The sequence below is a fragment of the Astatotilapia calliptera genome, chromosome 3, assembly GCF_900246225.1.
Source record: "Astatotilapia calliptera chromosome 3, fAstCal1.2, whole genome shotgun sequence".
In the NCBI taxonomy this organism is placed as follows: Eukaryota; Metazoa; Chordata; class Actinopteri; order Cichliformes; family Cichlidae; genus Astatotilapia; species Astatotilapia calliptera.
This window is the reverse complement of record NC_039304.1, coordinates 32,064,282-32,088,946: the sequence shown is the minus strand read 5'-3', so window position 1 is coordinate 32,088,946 and position 24,665 is coordinate 32,064,282. Positions and strand designations below refer to the sequence as shown.

The 24,665-nt window shown below is 39.3% G+C and overlaps 2 protein-coding genes across 3 annotated transcripts in view; one reads left to right on the top strand and one right to left on the bottom strand.

Annotated features, from left to right (window-relative positions):
- Positions 1-24,665, top strand: part of LOC113019255 (receptor-type tyrosine-protein phosphatase H-like) — a 423,637-nt gene that overhangs the window by 194,467 nt on the left and 204,505 nt on the right.
- Positions 809-23,971, bottom strand: LOC113019256 (transient receptor potential cation channel subfamily M member 4-like). Of its 2 annotated transcripts, XM_026162836.1 has the most exons (28): positions 23,614-23,971; positions 20,594-20,655; positions 20,328-20,505; positions 19,617-19,797; positions 17,932-18,101; positions 17,369-17,546; positions 16,783-16,847; positions 16,444-16,677; positions 13,649-13,751; positions 13,438-13,559; positions 13,020-13,316; positions 12,807-12,908; positions 12,568-12,696; positions 6,701-6,830; positions 6,386-6,531; positions 6,109-6,221; positions 5,920-6,033; positions 5,771-5,811; positions 5,447-5,679; positions 4,969-5,081; positions 4,529-4,661; positions 4,254-4,434; positions 3,908-4,067; positions 3,627-3,808; positions 3,141-3,273; positions 2,992-3,055; positions 2,028-2,121; positions 809-1,145 (listed from the first exon to the last, which is right to left on the bottom strand). In XM_026162836.1, exons 1-28 carry the CDS (start codon positions 23,698-23,700, stop codon positions 991-993), a joined length of 3,900 nt encoding a protein of 1,299 aa, XP_026018621.1. In that variant the 5' UTR covers positions 23,701-23,971; the 3' UTR covers positions 809-990. The 2 variants fall into 2 exon arrangements, with proteins under 2 accessions (XP_026018621.1, XP_026018622.1); XM_026162837.1 differs by lacking the exons at positions 20,594-20,655; positions 23,614-23,971 and having other exon boundaries at positions 19,617-19,687; positions 20,328-20,446.

Sequence of the window (24,665 nt, the reverse complement as noted above, 5' to 3'; positions counted from 1 at the left end):
TTTACTTTGGAGCCAGCAGGAGGAGAACAGTGTTATAAAGTCCACACTCACAGTGGCACAGTCAGCTACAATACTGCAGAGAGCAGCCAGGCTGAAAGCGATGACAGTGCCTCTCAGTGTGAGTTGCTCCTCCTCCGGTTATTGACAGGTGACGCAGCTATTTACAGTGAAGGCTCCTTCAATGGCTTGTTCCACTATGTGACCTTCAATGGAGCCATGGCAGACTGAAACTCAGCACCAGCATGCTTCTTTAACACTATCCATGATACTTATGTGCATAGTAGATCCAACTATTACAATCCCACATTGTGCACAGAATTAAAATGTATTTATTAATGACAAATAATAGGTTCTTTCATCAAGTTTACTAAAATGATCACATTCAAAAGTATTTTTATTATTATTCTTTATTCATTCAAATCTCATTGAGATTTAAATCTGTTTTTAAAGACACACCTGGCAAAGAGCGGAGACGAAGTTTCAGCAAATACACAAAGAAAAAGCTAAGTCCAGTCCAGACAGGTGAACACAAAAAGCAAACATTATTACAAGAGTGGTAATAAAAGCAGTCAAACTGGCCCAAAGAGCTCACACTTCTCACACTTTTTTAAATGGACTTAAACTCCCCCATCATGAGTCTGATAATCAGTTGTGCAGTCTGAACTTCTTATGTAGATTACTGCAGCACAAAGGGGACAGGATATTTTAAAATGTCTATTCACAACTCCATTCTGACCCTGGAGACAAACATTTGTATAATATTGTGAAAGCGTAGACTGGTTGTGGTTTTTACATATACAGACACATGGCTTTTTTTCTGGCTTTATTAGATAGGTGCAGTGAAGAGTTACAGGAAAGCAGAGTAAGGGGAAGACATGTGGCAAAGTGCTGCGGGTCAGATTTGATCCCAGGCCAGGTGCTCTCAGCCATATGGCATATGGTCACCTGCTCATCTCAGTGACCTAAACTGGTGCCCTCGACCAGACATTTTTAGATTAAAAAACAATTATATACAGAGATGGGGATATTCAGAAATGAGCACTTAGCAGCAGCATACAGAGAACAGTGATGTACATCATTTTCGCAACTAGTGATAAAACATAAAGCACAATAACAAACAGTATACAGCCTCTTTAGGTGCTGCCCTGGTATGTTTAAAAGGAGCAGATCACAGTAATGCAAAAAGGGAAGGAAAGGGAAAAGAAAATGAAACAAAGTAAGTTTAATGAGACTGAACAACATCTAAGACTGCCTCAAGAAATTCAAGTGTTTGTACTAATCAAGTAGATGAACAATAGATAACTGTGTCATCTGCATAAAACGAGAATTCGAAAGAAACCTAGATTTTACCCTTGGTTTCTTTTCTTACCTACAAGTTACCTACTACGTTATGAAACCAGACAGGCCTGACTGTCTGGAATGTATTTGCTCACTCTGCACTTTGATTTTGTGCCAAGAATTAGACAAGACAAGGAACCTTTTTTGTATAGTGCAGCCACGTGAAACAGGCATACATCATTCACTTCTAAGAATTTCTCTACAAGGACATAATAACTAGATAATGATCTAATAAAAAAAATCTCTGAAATTATTTAAATAATCCAAATATCAATACTTTGGTCTCATTTGTCCAAAAGGCATACCACATGAATTGTGGCAGGCTTTTTTAACCAAACTCTCAGCAACAAATTCCTTTGTTGTCATATTAAAAATAAATGTATTATACTGCATAAAAACTTGATTAAATAGAAAACAATAATGCAGACATAAAAATACGGCCCATATTTGCAGTGTAACGGAGCAAAAAAAAGTATTAACGTGCTCTCAATATGACCCCTGATAGACAACATCACAGAAAATCCGACTACAATGTAAAAGATTTAGTAAGCGCTTTTAAAACTAAAGCAGTGAAGATGACATGTTATCTGCTTACTTACTGCAATAAAACCCAAGTGAAAGCAGTGTGACTTTTTCAACTTGCAGGCTGTTTTGTAAGCAAAACTGATTTCATAAGTTCTGGGAAGTACCTCGTAACACAGGTAGGGCACGAGGAGGTTTGACTGTACTTCCTTGTGCTAAAGTATCCACAACCCAGTTGAGGACAGTTGAGTATTGCTCCATCTGAGAAGAAAGAGCAGAATATCAGAATATCATAAAAGTCCAGAATAGAATAGTTATTCTTAAATCTAAATGAAAACCAAGTGAGAAAAGGATGACTTATTTTTTATTGATATCAATAATGAATAATGGCAGATATATATGTGTTCAAGCTTTCGGTTTATTGCATGTCTTGTCTTTGTGTCTATAACAAAACACAAAAAAAGATTGAAATAATCTGTTTAATTTCAGTATTTATATCCAATAAATATTATGTAGTCCCATTTGAGCATTAACATAAAGTATTATTTTAATAATTGGAAAGCTCAGAGAGTAAAAATGTTTTTGTGCTTAAAGGTGTTTTGTCTCCTACTGGAGAAAATCATCTTGAATAAGGAAACTGCATCATCAAAGACACACATGAGGGCAGCAAAGCCTAGCTTAGCTTAGTTCAAAGACAGATGAAATAGAGACAGCTTGCCTGGCTCCATCTAGTGACCAAAATCCAACTACCAACTAAAACTAAAACTCACCTTTCATTTCTACAAGACCACAATTTGTCACTTTCTAACACTCTAATTAATGTGCAACCAAAACTATTGGCTGTTTTTTTCTCCAAAATATTAAATATGCATTACTTACCATCACCCACATTATCTCTGACCTCAGCCAGCAAACAACTTTGCATAAACCCAACTTAAACTGCCTTTCTGCTTTATAGTAGGTGTTTTCCCCCATGTTCCATCTTTCTGTCATTATACTCCCTAATCTCTATATAAAATACTTTGACTGTGCAGACATGCTCTTTCACAGCATTTCTACATATGTATGAGGAATGAGTCAAAGGGTATTAAATGACAAAGTCAGAGCTTCAGAAAAATGCTTCTGTTTTACCTGAGCCTGTAGTCTGTGTTCAAACTCTTTGCTTTCAGTCAGACGTTTAAGCACATCATCTACCCTATATCAAAAAAATAAACATTCTTCAGAATGATGGAGTCACAATTTCATTTTGCTGCTACAGTGGAGCAGGATGCTTTGCTCACTTTGCAGACATCCGTTTGAGCCTTTCTGAGTCGCTGCTTTTCTGGATCTTGTTTCGAGCAGTCAGGAAGTCTTCCTTCTGAATCGTTTCCCATGTTGATAATCTGTTCGCTGCCTTTGCTTCCAAGTCTAACACTGATAGAAAAGACAAAGGTTTGAATTGATTACCTTTCAACTCACTGTTTGTTTACATCGGTGCTAAGCTGAGGTCAGTTTGCAAATAAACAAAGAGCCCATTCTCATTTAGACAGTGCAATTTTTAGTGAGTAACTTAGTGATAACATGGCAGCAACTGATCAAAAAAACCCATAAAAACTCATTTGTGAACAACAACAACTGGAAGATATTTAACAAAGTATCCAATTCCAATTCAACTGTGGCTTTCTCACCTGTTACACTTATTATTTCAATATAATAAAGCAATAGCTTTATTAAATTAATAAATTTATTGTATTATTGTGAACTAAGACTCCTGATCCAATACTGACCAAAGTGGTGGATCTTTACAGAGGGCACTTTGTGGATGATCCTCTTGATAAAGACTTTGATGTGTGAGAGGATAATGAAAGGCGGAGCCAAAGAAGGACGGGAGTGATACTCGACAATCAGGTTGTAACGCTGGAACTTCCAGTAGGTGTCACTGTCTTCCTGCACTTCAGAGAAAGTGTAGCTGTGTGGATACAAGCAGATCAGAGCCACTGAGTCAAGTCAAACCATTCACAGTTTGTGAATGCAGTCAGAGAAACATAATGACAGACTGGTTCTTTACCTAAACATGGCAATGACTAGGTTGATGAGCAGGATGTTGGTGACCAGGAGATATACGACTAGCAGAATCACTACCAGCCAGTTACTATCCTGATTTCTACACGGCTCTTCACCGCTCTCAATCAAAGTCACATTGTCTGTGCAGTTTAGTACCCGTCCCACTGTCACAAAATAGAGATAAAAGGAGAAAGGTTAAAATAAGGGTTACAATAATAAAAAAATAACTAAATTTCTAATTGCTGTGATGAATTTTAAAAACCTGCAGTAGAAAAAAGCAGCATTTTAAAACTGATTTCAGTGTAATAACAATTTTCTTATTTTCATGCAAATTGCACAAACACTTGTACCATCCATCTCTTCCTCGATGGAAGAGCCGTATCCAAAGATGTGCAAGTATGGCATGTAGAAAACTCTCAGAAAAATGCGATTTGGATTTGGATCATAGTTGTAGATCAGAGCCTGATTGGCAACTCCGTACGCCAAGACCCACACGCCCAGGAAGAAGAGGAAGAAGAAGACATCCTTCATCTAAACAAGAGGAGGAAATTGTCATGTTGTTGCTCACATTGTATTATTAGACACATATTCCTGGTATAATTCCAACTGATGGTAACTTTCTCACCATATTTCCTACAATGATGAGTTTTGGTCCCAGCTGCTTGTGAATGGCAAAAATGTGAATGAGGCGAAGTGTGAAGACCATGTAGTCCAAACACAGGACATCTCGGCCAAATTCATGTGACCGGTGAAACATCCTGAAACACAAGCACAGCATCACTGAATCAGTGAGGCAGCAGCACCACCTGGTGGCAAACCTGTAAATTAACCAGTAACATTTGGTTGTTAACTGAGGAAATGTTTTAAATTTAAGTGACTAAAAACTAAGTATTAAAAAAATTATTTGAGACACACTTAAGAAGCCAAACAAGTACCACAAAACGAATACTGTGATTTCTTAAATGTTACAATCATGCAATGACAAACTAAACTGTATGTAGTGTTGTGAAAAGTTTTTGATGAGCAAGCTAAGATTAAGATATCATTTTTATATCTTGTCCATACCTGCAAATCAGTCCGACAATGAACAGGCTGATGGCAGTGAGATCACATTTATTCCACACATCCTGAATGTAGAGTCTGAAACTTTGACTCCAGGTCGTCCCCAAAAACAGCGTCTTGAAGAAGATGAAAAAAAATAAACTTAACAGATCGTCAGAAAACAAAAACTACAATAATAAAAACTATCAACATACTTTAGTATGATAATAGTTTTTATATACCTGCCTATACATGCACCTTGAAGCGTATTAATTTTGTTTATTTATTTTTGTGTCCATCTTCAATTTAATGCTTGTGAGACGACAGCATGTTAACCACTGTGTTCCAATGACACACATATTGTCTCTTTCTACTATGTGCAATTAAAAAGAAAAGATTTCAATTAAGTGCATATTGCTGCATTCAGTTGTTCACTTCACATTATATACAGTTAAACATTTTGGCGAACAAAGTTCTAAGTAAGATGTCTCTCTTCACTCACCTGTCGGATCTCCTCACAAACGAGGGTGAATACCCAGAAGTACAACACACACTCAGTGGCAGCTGGACCTGAGGGGGGTGGGGGCTTGAAATCCACCAACAGCACGTAGGCGAAAAGCAAGAGAAACAGGAAGTACATCAGGACGTTGCCCAGAAATGAGGTGACCGGTGCAAACCAGAACTGACGCCAGCGTGACACTGTGAATGGACTTTGTGGCAGTCGTTGGGGTACGCCTGTATCAAAGATTATAAACATAGATAAGCAGGTGACTAAAAATGACAGCATATGGAGCAAGAATCAGATGACTCTTTGAACAGGACTCACCTTTAATGGCATCACTCTTTTGACCTTCGGAGTCAACTTCACTGAGATATTAAAAAAAACATTTTAAAGTAAATTAGTAGACTAATGCAAATAAATAACAAACTGATGTTTTACAGATTAATACTGTAGAGTGCAGGTAGAAATATTACTGCTGCTTGATGTCAGAGAAAGAGAAGACAGTGTTCCCATAGTGACTGTCAGTGTCCTGATCCAGCTCATCCTCAAAAAGCATCCTCTCTTCCTCTTGCTGATCGTATTGATTCCTGCGGGGAAAAAAGTGGCAAATGTTTAAAAAAATATTAAAAAATAATTTACAAACCTTAAATTAAAAATTTTACCTGAAAGAGATGAGGTTGGTGTAGCAGAGGATGGGGCAGAAGAACACGAGCAGAAGCTTCCAGATCTCTGTGTTCCTCTTCATATCACCCCACCAGATCTGGGACAACAGAGACTGGAAGAGCACAGAAAAGCAGTCCTTATCCATCAACAGCAGCTCACCGGCTCAACATGAAGTGTTGTGTTATTTTACAAATATCATGCTATATTTCCTTTGTAAAATTCATCTGATTCATCTTTGAAATCATGACAACAACATGAATTAAAGATAAGACACACCTGTACACCATCATTACTGAAGAAACGCCGAGCATCAGAGCTCACACCCATCTGAAGACAGGTGCTGTGACCCCAGACAGGAGACTTTCTAATCAGCAGGCTGAAAGAGCGGTTTTCATCACTGCGATAGCAAGAGCTGAAAATATCTGAGGTAAAGTAGACACAAGACACATGACAAAGAGTTAGATAGGTTTGTTATTATTGTGTTACATAAGCTTTTAAAAGGAAAAATCAAAGGGCTCTTTGTGAAATGGTTTTGAAATATCTAATTATTATAACATCAACAGTAGCAGACAGTTGTAGTTATTGTCTCACCATGAGCCAGGTTCTCAAACTTCTGGGCCAGTTCTTTCATGGAGAGTTTGGTTTCAGTCTCATCCTCCCGTTTGGACAGTTCTCTGAGTATCTTACAGCCACCAAGAGCACTCAGGACTGCCTCACCTGCCTGGAAAGCAAGCAATTATATATTTTCTGATTGTTTTTCTTAGAGGAACACTTTGAAAACTCATTAGATTTCAATAGGGAAAAACTCATATCTGTATTGATTTGGACTGAGTAATGTGTTAGGAATGAACGGACGCCAAAATGTTTGATGGAAATAAAAATTATTAACTGAATTTAAAGAAAATGTGTCCAGGGAGACAGGATCCTAGGTTAGCATGGGGACCACTCAGTGGTATCAATTCCTTCATCCTCCAGTAACTGCCAGTTTATAATCACCATATTATCCACTGCACCAGCATAACATCTGATAATGAGTCCAAGGATATCATCCCAATACCTAAAGGTAGTAGGGCTGTCACGATTAGTCAACTAGTCATGATTACGGCGACTATCAAAATCGTTGACGACTTATTAAATAGTCGATGCATCGTTTGAAGCTTTGCAAGATCCTGAAAGACGCAGGAATAAGTAGGATTCAAGAGTGTAAGCTGCCGTTACACCCCAAAGAAGAAGAAGAAGCAGTCCCCAAGATCGTAGCTGTGTCCAAATTCAGGGTCCGCATCCTTCGGAGGCCGCATTTGTAGGCCGATTACGTTACAGCATCGCGATGAAGGCTGTCCAAATTCAAAGATGCTTCCAAATGCGGCCGAAAAATGCGTCCTTCATTTCCCCAGATTTGAAAGTGTCACTACCCGATCTGTAGCGGAAGGGAATCAGGTCAGGTGTATCCTTCATGGCCCAGCATATCCCAGAATTCATAGCGCGGCCTAGTTTCCAACAATGGCGACAGCTACTTAGTTTAAATATTACTCTAATTATTCTTTCTGGATCACAAAATAAACTTTTAAGATATTTTCAGTTTATTAAGACAACACATATTTGCAAAAGCGCTCTGATGTTTTCGGAGACGTCTGTTACCCACCAGCTTGATAGCTAGCCGGGGTTCAAGGCTCACTAGAGCCGGTGAGAACAGCGAACTCTTGGCAAATCATTTTCAGACCCCCGCGATCTTTGGCTACTCAGGTTAAACATGATATATAAGTCACTTAGATAATTTAAAAATGTTATTGTTTGGCTTTTTTCAGTGTTTTATTTGTTCCTGAGTAAATCGGTTTGGCTGAGATTAGTTAAGTTATAGTTTTCACACAGCTGAATAAACATCAAACAGAGAACTGATTAAACAGAAGTATGGGATGGTCGCAAATTTACTCCAATGTCCTGTTATATTTTAGGGAGCAAAGAGCAGACGGCTGAGTTTATTAAACGCCACCAAGAGAATCTGCAAATTTCATTAAAATTTCATAAACTATCAACTTGTCTTTGTTTTTAGTCAGCACATACCTTAAAAACTTCAAGCTGTAAGCTAATGATAGTTATATAAGAGCAGATGCATGCTGGTGCACTAAGCTGTACGTTTCACGTCCAATGGATGATGATCTGATTAGTCGACTAATCGCAAAAATAATCGGTGACTAGTCGACTATCAAAATAATCATTTGTGGCAGTCCTAAAAGGTAGTAAGTGCAGTAAGTGCTGAATATATCAACTATCGACGATGGCTCAGATCGTTTTTACAAGGGCGATTTATTTATTTACTTGCCCATGAGTAAGTTTGCTAATAATGATGGAGCTAATGGAAGCTGTCAACAGAAAAATATAATAATAATAGCGCTGTTTTAAAAGCCCCCTCTTTCATCTGCGAGCAAATGCACCTTCCTTAGTGTGCGCCCCAATTCAGAGATTCATTTACTCAAACACATAACCGAAAGAAAGGCAGTAGCCTATGTTCAGAAAAAGAAAAAAAAAAACATATGCAAGTTAGTTGTATTTGAGTCCTTTGCTCACACTATGTCTGCACAAGCGGCACATCGCTTTGGTTACATCATTAGGTTTACTTCTTTCTTCCGGTGTCAAGCCAAAGAAATCCCAAATTGGCGACTTTATATTTTTTTTAGCAATTAGTTCACCCATGTTTGGACTTTTTCTGTGTTGTAAGCACGCAAATCAGTCCATGCATGATTACATTGCTCCGCCCATCAAAAAGTCTGTGCATGCGCGAATATAATTCACACTGTCGATTATTTGATTGACAATTGTAGGTTGGAAATTTTTTACATAACGCCCAACCCTACTGCCTAGCCTGTAGAGGTTTGTGCATCCCTCCATAAATATGACTCCTTAGACCACCTGCTCTCATCTGTGAAAAGCAGGGCACCAGTGGTATTCTATGGCAAAAGCCAAATTGCCAACCAAGAGTGCAGGGGCCACTGGAGTATGTTGGAGCCACCCTCATGAAGTTTGTGGTCAGCTGGAGGTCATTTAGGGCCCCAAAACAGCCTCAAAGCATAATGTTTCCTCCTCTCTGCTCAACTGTGGTTATTAGTGGTGCAACGGATCAAAAATCTCACGGTTCTGATCGGATCACGGTTTTAAGTCACGGATCGGATCAATTTTTGGATCAGCAAAAATAGAAAAAAAAAGACAAAAATTTGACTCGGCATTTACTTACTCAAGTACTTTTTGTCTATTAAAAAACGTTCAACAGAAGACTCATTCCACGCACTTATATAAAAACAAATTAAGGTGCAATATGGACATTGTGGACCATGCTGGGCATCCTCTCCATCCTCTGCACACGGACATAAACAACCAGAGGAGTCTGTTCAGTGAGAGGTTGCTTCTCCCAAAGTCAAGGACCAGCAGACTTAAAAAGTCCTTTGTCCCACACACCATTAAACTGTTTAACTCCTCGCTGGAGGGGAGAGAGAGGGGAAACGGGGACAAAGGAGGGGGGGAACAAGTAAGCTGTAGTGTCTTTTCACTGTGCAATAGTTTTTGTTAATATCCAACGGTGTAATAGACTCACAATACTTGAAATGTGCCACACCCTTGTATTCTTATTCCTATTTATTCTATTTATCCATTTTGTATACTCTGTATTTATATATTTGTATATATGGTATATTTCTGCTCACATTCTGCAACTTCTGTCGGTGCTGTGCTACTGGAAACTGAATTTCCCGAAGGAACCCACCCGAGGGATAAATAAAGGTTCATCTAATCTAATGTCTATACAGCCACCCCTGTAATCTACAGGGGTGGCTGTAGCTCAGGTGGCAGAGCAGGTCAGCCACTAATCAGAAGGTCGGTGGTTCGATCCCAGGCTGCCTCCTGGCTGCGTGCCAAATATCCTTGGGCAAGATACTAACTCCGTGTTTGCCTACTGGTAGTGGTCAGTGGTGGCGCCAGTGTCCGGCAGCCTCGCCTCTGTCAGTGCGCCCCAGGACAGCTGTGGCTACAATTTAGCTTGCAATCGCCAGTGTGTGAATGTGTGTGTGAATGACTGAATGTAGTGTGAAGCGCTTTGGGGTCCTTAGGGACTAGAAAAGCGCTATACAAATGCAGGCCATTTACCAATGTAATCTATAGGGCAGTACAGGGATTTGTATCTACCACTCCGCTGTGATATAACAAGCGGTCACGGTCACGTGGCTTTCCGTTGCCCTGGAGGTCCACCCATTAGTAGTTAGGGCAACAGAAGATGCCTGGGACAGTTCATCCATAACTTTAAACTTTTCCTGCTCATACATGCTTGGAACGATCTTGTCACACTGAAGTGGACGCGCAATGGGATATCATAGCGTGGCTCAAGCACGTTCATCACAGTTTAAATCCCTTGTTTTGCACAACAGAATACGGCCTCCCATCTGCAGCTAAACACCCCAATAGCTTTTGTAATAGCTTTAGCCCGGTCGGATTGGGCAGCAAAGGGCTGCTTAAATGCTAGCGCTAGCGCTGGCCATAACTACTGATTGACAGACCCACCACACCACCATACACATACTTTTTTTTTCTTTTTCAAATCTTCGGATCACGTGCGTACCGAACCATGGAGTGGGATCGGTTCGGATTTCGGATCAATCCGTTGCACCACTAGTAGTTCTTTGGGCAATGAACAGCATTTTTCTTCCTCGAAACAAAGCTCAAATCAGATGGCTTTTGATTTTATCTGACCGCAGCACTTTCTTCCAAGCCTTCTCTGAATCATTTAGATGTTCCCTTTTAAATTAATATAGGTCTATACAGCACCTTATTGAGCTGGAACCTTCCAGGTGCTGCAAGAGTTCAATCCATAATAGCCTAGCATCTTTTCAATAGTGTTATTGGTGATTGTAATCCCAACTGGCTTCACATTATTAACAAGCTCCTCCTGTGTAGTTTTAGGCTTTTCATGATCATCTTCAACCCATAGAGTAGATTTTGCATGGAGCCATACCAAGGACAGATTACAGTCATTTTGTTTCTTTCTTTTTAAAAAAAAAAAAATAATGGCACCAACAGCTGTTACTATCCAGTCTTTAAGTCTGACATCATTAGCCGTGCCTGGTCCCAAACTCTGTTGCAGGTCCCTAAGTCCAACGATCACTGCGGCATCACTGAGAGTTAAAAACTGTCTAAATCCTTTCATCTTTAATAGGATGATCAGTGTTGCTGCTTTACCAGGTGTAACAATTAAGTTAGAGTTAGAAGTTAGCTCACTAGTTTCCATCTAAATATAATATACCAGGTTCTGACTGAGGGATTTCTGAAACAAATTAAGACGTACAGCTCTGTTATCATTTCCGACATAAATGAAGACAGGAAAGTAAACACCAGTGACATTTGTAGGGTTACTGAAGTTTGGCTAGCTATATATAATGATGTGCTACGTGAACGCTAGCGACACAGCTATGTTAGTATAATATAAACAGTGAAGTTGGAGAATGAACGCTAACTTTTTTCCACTCAATAAAAGTTAACGTTAGGGTTCCCGAAGGTTCGGGACAAACTTTATTTTATTACTGCTAATAATTTTAAAGCTCAGTTTTTAAAACCTTAAGATGTAATTACAGCCCAGCCCATGCAGCAGTATATTGATAACTAACTTGTGGATGGATTAGCTCAGTTGTTCTCCTGCCTGAAGTTTGGTCCATTTACAGCATCCTGCCATGTGATTGCATTTGTCCCTAGCCATCGTGAACCCTCACGTTAACTTTTATCGAGTGGAAAAAAGTTAGCGTTCTTCCTCCAGCTTCGCTGGGTTTATGTTATGCTAACATAGCTGTGTCTAAGTCAGAACATGGTACAGTATATCATGTTTAGGTGGAAACTAGCGAGCTAACCTCCTGCTAATTGCTAACTCCGTTAAATTGAATAATTTCTGCTTTCATGGATGTCTGAATGTTAAACTTAACTGTTAAAGCAGCAACACTGATCATTCTATTAAACATGAAAGAATTTAGACCGTTTTTAACTCTCAGTGATGCTGCAGTGTTCGTTTGACTTTGGGACCTGAAGCGGAGTTTGAACCCAGATTATTCCACGAGGCTCCAGACTACGGTAGCCGTAATGTTCCGACAATCCATTAAGCGGTGCAGCTTCGTAGCACCAAAGTCACAATAAAACATTTTTGACAGATTTTTGAGCACCGTGTGCCACATAAAATTGGTTCAAGGTCAGTAAGAACAACCAGAATTCATACATAAGGCGCAGTGGATTACAGGGCACACTATCGATTTTTGAGAAAATTAAGGGATTGTAAGTGCGCCTTTTAGCCCAAAAATGCGGCACCCTAAAAAGTAAAGACTGTTAATTTTTTTGGGAAGTGAGCAAATTTACAACTTCAGCAGGGGGCTCAAAAATTATCTCCCCCGCCCCCCAAGTAAATTACTTCTTGAAGTTTGTCTCAGAGCCTATACCATCTCCCAGAAGAAAAGGGCCATCTCACTGCGGTTCTGCAGTACAGCCCAGAGGAAGAGTGAAGCCCAGGGATGGGGGCAACGCTGCTGGTGATATTTGGAACCTCCATGCAGAACCTTAGTGGCACGCTGGGATGAGTAAAAAAAAGAATAAAAATACCTATTATCAGGTCAAATGTAAAAGAGAGATACTGTCACTACAAGTACACTGCCTGCTTATTCTAAAAAGTTCAGAATACCTTCATGGCTGTCCTTTTGAATGAAGATGACTGTAAGCCTAAAGCTTTATAGTAGAAAGGCTGGCAGGCATCACCCATTAAGTGTTTCAGGACCCCTGACACCTGAGGAAACAGGTGGATGGAACAGTAAGCACAAGGATATGTTTTTGGAATTGTTTCACATTCTTTCTGGATCTGCTTGAGCATAACCTCGTATTAGATTAGAAAACTCACCTCAAACAGGGTAAACTCCCTCCTTGGTCTGCTCTGATTGTTATCTGCTGCCACTTTTGAGGATGAATTCTGTTGTTCTGATGGTGAGTGACGCTCCGCCATTGCCAGCCGCTCTGCTAGGCAGCGCTGTAGCAGCTGATATAGTAAGCTCCCATCTGGCACAGAGCGATAGAGGCTTTCCAGCTTTCCATAGGTTAAGTAGTCCACAATGTTCAAACCATTTTCAGTGAAAAGCCGAACAAACTGGGGCTTGTCATTGATCAGCGCATCTGTCATTGAGTCTTCCAAATCTTCGTACTGTTTAATTGGAGGAAGGAGATCATGTTTTAAGGCAGGTCAATATTTATAATGCCAAATAATCACATTTAAACTGACTTATCTGTCAAACTTGATATTACACATCTGTTCCCCTCCTCACCTTCCACTGGATGTCGCCATTGAAGAGTTCACTCTTGGCAATGTCAACCCTGTTCCACGTTACTGCTAACTTCAGCTCATCACTATAAGGGTTTGCCTCAACTAATGCGCGCTGCTTACTTGCTAAAAAAGACAAATACAAAAAAATTTAATTAAGGATAAAAAGGGGTTGCAGCTGTTATGATGTATAATTATGGTCTACTTATACATACCTCCCACAAGTGTTTTAAGCAGGACTGTGTCAAAGTCATTTGGACTCTCATGCTCTCCGTGGTACACCGTAATCAAACCTCTATTCTGGTAAATTCTAAAAGCCTGGAAAAGGAAACAGGAATGTTGGAAAACAGTTGCAAGATGACAGGGACAAGATGTAGGAGATGAAGTACATTCCACAGATGTTATAGCACCTGCTTGAAAGCATCTCTCATGTCAGTCAGTTTTATGCAGTCTCTGTAACTTTTCTGGCTAATGATTTCAAAGCAGAGCAGAGCAAAAAAAACAAACAAACAAAAAAATCTAACCATAAATAACTAACACACATGCCAAAATGGGTTACCTCCAGAGTTCAGCATCTGGAGAGTGAAACGGTAGAGATTTCTTCATGTGTGATAATGCTGCCTGCCCATTGCAACTTTTGACCAGACTTTAGGACTAGGATTTATTATACTTTTTATGCTATTTTGGCAAGCTGTGAGCTTGTGGAGATTTTGCTTCTTCAGTTGGCAAACAGTTCTGGATTTTTTAAATACAGGTTTTGATATTTATTCTATTTTTGTATTCCTCCCTGGTCATACTGGGGTATGATTTTATTGTTTTTATTCATGTTTGATTGAAAGCAAACAATTTTTAGAACTTTTATAAAAACAAGATTTTCTTGATGCTCTAAACCCATTCAGAAGAGTCTTTTTGCTCCACTTTGACCACAGTTCCTTTATTTTCACCTATGATGTCACTTTTTTGATTCACATTCAACAATAATAGATTTATCTATTTTCAGCACAACTATACTTACACTATTGCAATTTAGATTAAGGTTATACAATTATTGACATCATTATATAGGAGCTGCTTTGGTAAGTGGCTCAGTTCTGTTATTACCTCTGGTAGTGGATCAGGAAACAGAGCTGCAAAATGCAAAACTGCCTGTTTCTACTTAATAACATATAAATAACCTATTAAAACTAACTTCCAGACATGTGGTCATTACCTGGCAATATATCTGGTAGTTTCTGGATAATAAGCAGAAAACAGAGCTGCAAAATGCAAAGCTGTCTGTTTTTATTTAATAACACATTAATAACATAATAAAGCTAATGTAAAGAAGTGTAATAATTACCTGTCAATATTGCTGGTAGCTGCCTGTTTCTATTTAATAACATATTAAATGCAGGATTCATACGTCTTTTTTTCCAGGGTCAAATTCAAGGTCTTTTTAAGCACTTTCAAAGTCCATTTTCAAGTTTTTCCAGCACATTACCAAAAACATGTTTCACTTCGCATCACCTCAGTAAGACCATGTGAAAATAAAAAGAAATCACCCTGGGTTGACTTAAACACCTTTATTCCTCCTTTGTTAAAACAGGTTGACTAATATGAATGCAGTGTATGAACACAAAACACACATTTCACTCAAAAATTAAGATGTGCAAATGTAAACAAATCAACTTGTTAGAGATATTCACCTACTGTTGAAAAAAACAAAACAAGAACACCACAAAAATAATACACAGCAAGCCCAAATTATTAACTCTTCTTATCAGATATTGATGCTTCTTTCTTATGTGAAACATTTATATACAAAAACACATACATGTGTCTCATGTCTCAGTGGCTGATAGTCATCTTCAGGCCTCAGCGTGAGCTTGAAGCCATTTACAATGTTTATGGTGTTTATTGTGTAGGTGCTCACAATAAACAGATTTTGAATGAAAGCCGGGGAACTTCGGTAGCACAAAAAATGTGTCTATTCTTTGTGCCCAAATGGATGATATTACCATTATTTCCCCCTAGGTGTTGCCAAAGGCACCGAGTTAATACCTGAAAAAGCTGCACCAATACACAGAGATATAAACAATATTCTATTTACTTGGTGATAACTTCGCTTTTGAGCCTTAAGTTGGCTAGTTATGTATCGGGCTAATGTTTAAAGCTTTGTCTTGAGGGAAGTAACTCCATACTAAGTAATGTTAGCTAAGTTCACACTATATTCCATAAATCACCATGTCATAACTAAATGCTATATTAGCGCTGCAGTATTGCATCACACTCAGTGCATTTCAATCATTTCACCAGCGAGTTTGATAGCTAGCAAAATAATAAAAATAATTTTAAAAATTAACATGTGTAACGTACACGTAGTTGAAAATTGCTTACAAGGACTCGGCTATCATGTGACTCGAGAATGCAAACTCAACCATTGTCGTTTTCCATCAAATATTCGTTAAAACGACAACCTCCAGGCATGTTAATTTTACTCATTCTATTTCTCTATCTGATAAGAAAACTATTCAGGTACAGCAAAATACAGTTACACTTTCAAGCAATTTTAAGCACCACATCTGAAATTCAAGCACTTTCAAACCCTGAAAAGACAATATTAAAATTCAAGCATTGTAAAGCTTTCAAGCACCCGAATGAACCCTGTAATAGCCAGTTAATAACCTTTTAAAACAACCTTAAGAATAGTAATGACTACCAGGAAATACCTGTGGCAGTTTCTATGTAATAAGCGGCATTTTAATACCATGGTCATATGAATACATTAGATTTGCAGAAGAGTTTAGAAGACCCTCTTTCACGGCACAGTTATTTATTATGTTCATTATGCTTTCATGTAAATTTCAGGGAACTATTACTCAACTGTAACCACAGTTGCTACCATGATATTACTTGGATATTAAGTGGTTATTACTTATAATATATGTAATAGTTATTAACGAGGTGTAATAAAAGGGGCTACCGAAAATCTTTACTCCAACTCTTGCAAAGTAAAAGCCTCAGCACTCACCTGTTCAACTAGTTTGTCGGTTTGTACTTCCGAAGGAAAATGCTTCTTAAACCGTTCTGCCACTCTGTCTTTAAGATCCACGCTGGGACCCGCCTCACTGTTGCCTTCACCAGAGGACGGCACAGCTGGAGCTGAAGACAGGTTCTCCAAGATATCACTCAGGAAATCAGCCAAGCCTCCTGAGCCAGCCAGAACCAGCCAGGGGATGGAGTTTTTCAGAGAGAGATCCATTCTCTGACAGGCGTTACAAAAACCACGAACGAAATATTTACACAATTTGAATATCAAGTCGCAACATGTTTTGTGATTATCAGTCAACATATAAAGCAGAGACTGTACCTTTAGCATGTCTGCATCCCCTGATATCAGCATACAAACAACAGGGATGTCAATGCTGCCACTTCCTTTAAAAAGATACAACAATTTTTAACACGTTCCAATCTTGGTAAAATGTTTTTACTAACTTAATGAGAGTGGCACAGCAACTAACAAAGATACAGATGGCGCACCCTGTGATTTTTTTTTTTACTTGATTAAACATTGGCAACACAGTGGTTAGCAATGTTGCGTTAAAGTAAGAAGGTCCTGTGTTTGAATCCACCATTTGACTAGGACCTTCTTATGTGGCATTTGTATGTTTGCATGGGTTCTCTCTAGGTGCTCCAGTTTCCTTTCACAGTCCAAAGACATGCAGTTAGTGGGGTTAGGACTAACTGGTGATTCGAAATTGCCCAAAAGTGTGAATGTGAGTCCAAATTGTTCTCTTTGTGCTAGCCCTGCCCTTGTGACAGACTGGTGACCTGTACAGGGTGTACCTGTTACGCCCTGTACAGTAACTAGGATAGGCTCATAAATGGTCAACCACTGTCAAAATAAGTATTATAATTCTTAAAATAATATTTTATTTTATAGTGCCATCTCTCACCTAATATGCCTGTGCGCTGGTGGGAAATGTATTCCTCCAGTCTGGCTCTGAAACTCCTCTCTCCTCCTCTGCGGCCCACACTCCCATCATCCACCAGCAGGAAGGCCTGGTAGTTGTTGTCCAGTGAGCAGGAGTCCTGTGATATGTTTTGGACATAGTACCTTGCAGGAAAGCTTCCCTGCAAAGGAAGGAAACCAGTTATTCCAGTGTTTCTTCCTGGCCTTGATCAGTTTCCACGGTGTCTTAAAGGCCTGAAACTTGCACATCCTTTTGGTGTGTTTTTATTGGAGATGCAAAGTTTGGTCCCAAGATTATCCAGATGAATCACAATTAGCATACATTTACCTGACCTTGAGCACTCAAAGATTAGGTCCACATAGTCTTATTAATTTGAAATTAGTGCCCATGAAATATAAGCATTATATGATTATGGACAGCTAATATTAAAACATTCAAAAAAATAAATATAATCAAATCTTTAAGCAAGATTTACAGTAAAAGATTGTATAGTAAAAGTTAACAAGATATTCTTAATGCTTTGAGAAATGTGTAAACTGTACTACCTGAGGGTTGACCAGCTGCTCTCGTTTTTCCACTACGCCCCACGGAGCAATGCCCAACGCTACCACCTTATTGAGAGAGACTGAAGATGCCGCAGCTGCATGATCTCTCACTGCCTGTCCAACACACCGACCAAGCCTTTCGCGCAGACCTGTAGTTAATATCCATGCACCTGGGTGGAACAGATTAAAAATCGGTGTGAGAAAGCATTAGTCACTGCTTGGATTTGGGGTCAAAGATATAATAAAGAGAAGTTATTCTGATAGTGGTAAGTCCTTTCATCATTTCCTCCTTCAGCTGGTTCCTCTAGTTTAAGTAACAAATGGGGGACAGAATGAAAAGCACTGGCTAGGTCCAGGAAGAAGACATGGAGGTCTTTTCCTTCCCTTTTAGCAGACTGGGTTTGATGCTATACGATCAGACCTGGTCTATGTGTGTTCTAATCATCCCCCAGACCCTGGTATACCGGCCTTCTGCACTGACATGTCAGTCAGACTGTTGAGAATGTTTGAGGCATCTTTTCCCTTGGATATCATCACACCCCCTACACATTGCAATGTTTTTGGGAGGATTCACTTTGTTCAGACCACTTTCATTTGTTTTCAGAGAAATTTTTTTACATAGCAACCATGGACGTCCATTGGAGGTGACCGATGTTTTCTTTTTTCTTGGCCGGTTTGTCCTAAACTTTGTGCTCGATAAGAGTAGATCAGATGACCCTATCTAGTTTCTTCTCCACTGTTATTCTGAGTTTTCCCACAATTTTGGTCAGGTCTGCGCTGACTGATGCCCGTTCTTTCTTATTACAGGATTTTGGCCACTCCACTTGGTGTTGGTAATCTTGGATGCTCTTTTCCAAAGTTAAATTCTGCTGCTGAGTTTCATTTGTATTATTTGACCATGTCAGGTAAAGATCAGGACCTGGCCTTGTTTATTTCAAAAACTTCAACCACCTTTTACGTATTTTGAGGCTTGATGTTGATATATCCTTATTCCGTAAACATAAGCATGTTTGAACTACAGCAGAAGTTGTTAGCATGGCGACTGATCTTCTGAGACTACATTTTTTCACGCTCAAACCACCATGAGTATGTTCAAGAAAGACCTGGCAGCATCATTTGTTAGATAGATATGTCTACTGTTTTGAGAGAGGGACTGACAGCGTTAATTTTTATTAAACCTGCCACTGTGCTAGTATTCATGGCCCTGCATCTGAAGTCTCTGGTTGTGTTGTTCTGAACTCTATTGTAAATGTTTAAAACATAGAACAACAAGAGGCAAAATAAAAACATGAACCATCATTCAAAACAAACAAAAAAAAAAACAAGCTCATAATTCTCCTTTATTGGCTTCTCTTCATTGGCTTCCTATTAAATCCAGTTGTTGTGATTTGGCACCATCTAAATGAAATTGAACTGAATAGTTCGTACTTCAATATATGACTATATCAAGACAGCCTATATAGTTTTATAGTCTTAAAAATAAAGGAAGTCCACTTAAGACACATTTTTAGTTTGTTTGTTTTTTTTTTTAAATGTCATTGAGAAAATTATGACAGCTTCTGCTAAGCAAACAGCACACACATATTCTAGACACACGGTGAACATCACACATGAGTTTGTCAGGAAGACTGTCATAGCAGCATTTGATGTGATGATTTTCATCTATCCTTGCCTAAAGTTTTTACCTGTTCTTTGTGACGCTTTCACCAGTCCCTGTCTGAGGATCTCCCGCACCCAGGTCTTTATCTGTGTCCTGCTATTTCCACCCACAACAGAAACAACCAGGTTGGGTGGAGGAAGACCCCAGTGGGTTGTCAATATGTTGTACACAAAAAAAGGCTCAGTGCTCCATGACAGACGCAGGAACTAAGTTTAGAGATTTGACAGATTCAGAGGAACAAGCACATGTCAGCAATGCACAGGATTTAAGAAGTAATGAAAGTAATAAAAGTAATGAACAAAGGATGCTCAAATAAATATGACATCTGATCAGTACAGATTTTGTTTGCTCATTTGCACACCACAACTCAGGGTTTGTCTGGATATTTATTTCAATCACCTTTACAGGCATTGCTTTTTAGAACATGCAAACATATTCAAATACTTTAAGGCTCTAGAGCAGGGGTGGCCAACTCCAGGCATCGAGAGCCGGTGACCTGCAGGTTTTAGATGTGACCTTGATCCAACACAGCTGATTTAACTTACTAAATTATCTCCTCAACACTTCTTGAAGTTCTTCAGAGGCCTGCTAATGATCTAATCATTTGATTCAGGTGTGTTGACCCAGGGTGCTATCTAAAACAGGACACTGGCTCTCGAGGCCTGGAGTTGCCCACCCCTGCTCTAGAGATATAGAATTGTGCAAAAAAAAGAAAAAGAAAAATAAATCCACCCACATAGCTGTGCCTCTTGCTGGCCCCTGCAAATTGCACCTCTCCAAATGCATCAGTTGGTTGTTCAGAGGAGTGCTGCACACTTTCCCAGTGGTTCACAATTGCAGCGCTGAAATAGTCTCCAAGAGCCACAGAGGCATGGTCATTTCTCGCAGCCCCACACTGACACAATGCACCATTACTGAGAGAGGTGGAGGGATAAAAACATCACTGTGAGAACTGACTCAAAATACAGACATGTCACTATCAAAAGACAGAGGTCACAGTACCTGACAGAATCTTCTACAAAGGTGCTGCACACTCTTTTTTTGATGGTTTTGGGGATCCAACTCTGAAAGCAGTTTTTTTAACAGTGATCAATAATGGTCAGGGAATTAGGGATCATTGACCCTTGATGCTCACTCATCAATAAAAACAAATATCTATCTACATCTATATCTATCTGTGCTATGACAGAGATTAAGAAAAACTGTAAAGCTGGGTTTAACTCCCACCAGTTGCACGCTTGCACAGATGTTGCATGACAGGTTTTTCCAAGAAGTTTGGCAGTGGGTCACTGCCGTTACTTGGAACTTCAAGCGGAGAAACTTCCAAGTATAGTTTTAACTTCAACTCAATAAAAAAGAAAAAACAACCTTAACCCTTTAACCCATGTATCATACAGGGCACCTGGACTTATTTGGTAATTTTGTCTGTAAAATGGTCACAAATCATACTATAAGTGAATGTTTTTCGGTTCACAATAACCTCAGCTTTCAATATATATTATAATATAATATATACAGAAATATATATATATACATACATATAATAAAATGATCAGTGTAGTTGCTGTACGAGGTGTAACAATTAGGTCTAACATCCAGGCATCCTTGATAACAGAATTTATGAAATTTAACGGAGTTCAAAGTTAGCTCGCTAGTTTCAATCTAAAGATGATATACCACGTTCTGACTGAGGGATTTCTAAAAAATTAAAACGTACAGCTCAGCTATAGCTTTTGACATAAATAAAGACAGAAAACTAAACAGTAGCGCCGTTTGTAGAGTTATTGAAGTTGGGCTACCAATGCACGCTTTTTTCCCCAAGTACCATCTCTTGGCGTCTGGGCGCAATCGGTCGCGATACAGCCCTTTGTCTTTTGCGCTGATTTTAAGCATGGTTCTGACAGTCCTGCTTCCAACACAATTTGTTTTGATTTGTGGCCTTCTGTCATGGTGTCGCGATCCCACAATGCACTGCGGCGTGACGTCAACTCCAAAGCCCTAAATAATAATGTGCTTGTCAAAAAAGTTCAACCAGTGGCTGCAAAGGGACTTGTCTTTGAAAGGTAGAGTGTTAATTACTAAAGCTGAAGGGATATCCCGATTAACATATGCTGCTCTCTCCTTACATCTGGATAAGAAAATTAGTAAGGATATTGACCATATGCTCTTTAATTTTATATGGAAAAACCGTACGCATTATATTAGAAAAACTGTTGTGATGAATAAGTACGAATCAGGTGGGCTTAACGTCTTAGACTTTTCTACTTTAAATAACACTTTCAAAATTAATTGGGCTAAACATTTTCTTAAAAACCCTACCTCTGTCTGGAACTTTATACCATATCATATTTTCTCTCGTTTTGGTGGCTTTAATTTTATTTTAAATTGTAATTACAATGGTGAGAAACTCCCTGTAAAGCTTTCATCCTTCCATAAGCAGGTCCTCTTAGCGTGGACCCTCATTTATAAACACAACTTCTCACCTCACAAATACCTTATCTGGAACAACAGAGATATTTTATATAACAATAAATCACTTTTCCTGGAAACTTGGATCCAAAATGGGATCCTATTGGTGGCTCAGCTGGTTAGTAAAGAGGGACAACTACTTACTTATGACGATTTTATTGCACTATATAATTTTCCAATCAGTGTTCAGGAATTCTCAATGGTGCTTGGTGCCATACCCTCAGGGACTTTAATGTTATATAAAAACACTGACAGCTCGATCTCTACCTCAGTCACTCTCCCTGATCCAGCTGAGTCACCAATAGGAAAAATCTGCTTTTCACAGGAACTTGGTAACAGCAATAAGAGAATACGTAGTTTATTCCAAGAAGATATCGTCTCTTTCCCATATATAATATATCTTATTGGAACCGATTTGTTCCAGATATCAAGTGGAAGACAGTCTGGATGGTCCCCCATAAATATTTGATTGTAAATAAGGTGAAAGAAGTATCATTTAAAATTCTACATAAATGTTATCCAGCCAGTCACTACATGGTAAAATTTAAAAGGGACATAAATACTAATTGTACTTTCTGTGGGGATCATCCAGAAACTGTGACACATCTCTTTTGGTACTGTTCTTTTACACAGAGATTCTGGAAGGAATTTAGCAGGTCTGTTATTGTCCATATTTTAAGGGAGTTTTCTTTACGATGGGAAAATGTTTTGTTCTGTTTCTTTAAGTTCCCCAAGAAGTATGATAAATGTTTTTTTATGATAAATTTGTTAATACTTTTAGCTAAATTTTTTATCCATAAATGTAAGTTTACTAACAAAACACCATATTTCTGTCATTATTTTAAGGATGTGGAAATGTACATACAATCAATATCAGACTCCACCAACAAAAAGGCTCTCAAAACAATATATGTATGTGAATTTTTGCGTGTATTCTTATAATTGTTATCTTTTTCTTTTACCCTTGGCTTTTTGTGTTCATGTTCTGTTGTTTTGTATACTTTATCTGTTCGTATGTTGTATACTCATTGTTTGTTAAATAAAGTTTTAAAAAATAATAATAATAATGTGCTTGTCACTACCCGATCGGTATCCCGCATGCGCAAATCTTACGTCACTTCCTCTCTTTGCCAACATTGCGACATTCAATGGTTAGCATGATATAAACACATTAGCACAGCAAAGCTGTAGATGAACGCTAACTTTTTTCCACTCGACAAAAGTTAACCCGACGGTTACCAATGGCAAGGGACAAATGCAATTGCATGGCAGGAGCCTGTAAACGGATCAAACTTAAGTCTGGAGAACAACTAAGATAACCCATCCACAATACGAGGTTACACATTCATTTACTGCTGAATGGGCTGGGCTGTAGGTAGATCGTAAGGTTTTAAAAACTGAGCTGAAAATGTAAAATGGGTTGGCAGCCGTGGTAAATGGGTTAAGGTAACTGTGAATTTTTTGTTGGTCGATTTTGAGGTCATTTTTTTTGCTAACATGCCACCATGATATCACAACAACAGCTGGAACGATTTTAAGGAAAGCTGACCCACCTGGCTCTTCTTGTTTTCACAGGTATTGTCTGTGTTGTCACCTCCTCCCCCTTCTCTACCTCCTTCTTCTGGTCCTGTGTTTTTCATGTTTCCTGTTCTGTCATTCTCAGTGAGAAATTTGTGCAGAAGAACTAAAACATTTTCTTTCTGACCATTGCCCCACTATTGAAACCCTATCCCCTGCCTCTGCAGTCTCTCAGTGTGCACAAAGAAAACTAGGTGCAGCCAGCACACAGGCAAGGGTGTGGTTACACAGCTATATTCCCTCCTAACTATGAAAACAGGAAGAGCCAGTCAGTAGAACAAACTCCACAGCCTTGGAGTCTGAGCTGGGTCTGAGCTGCAATATTTTTTGCAATACTTCCTCATCCCCTTATCACTCAGTGGTGTCTGATGGGGTGAAAGGGAATACCTTCAGTAACAGATTTAAAAACCACTGAAGCTTGTGTTCTCTGAATGTTACTGGAGCTCAAAAATACAATGCATTCTGTAGAGAGCTTACGTGTCTGCGCTGTGCTCACTGAAAAAGCCAGATGATTTTTATCCTTGTGGGGCGATCGTGGCTCAAGAGTTGGGAGTTCGCCTTGTAATCGGAAGGTTGCCGGTTCGAGCCCCGGCTTGGACAGTCTTGGTCGTTGTGTCCTTGGGCAAGACACTTCACCCGTTGCCTACTGGTGGTGGTCAGAGGGCCCGGTGGCGCCAGTGTCCGGCAGCCTCGCCTCTGTCAGTGCGCCCCAGGGTGGCTGTGGCTACATTGTAGCTTGCCATCACCAGTGTGTGAATGTGTGTGTGAATGGGTGGATGACAGGTTGTGTAAAGCGCTTTGGGGTCCTTAGGGACTAGAAAAGCGCTATACAAATACAGGCCATTTACCATTTACCATTTGTCTTCATAGTGCTTGTTAAAAATAACACAGCATCCATTTATCTCTTGCGAGCTACCGCCCCAAACATTTTATTAACACCATTCATCCAGTCACGCCACAGACCAGTCTTCTTTTATGTGCTCCCCTGGAGGCATTCATGAGCTTTCTTAAATACAGTGCCCCCTGC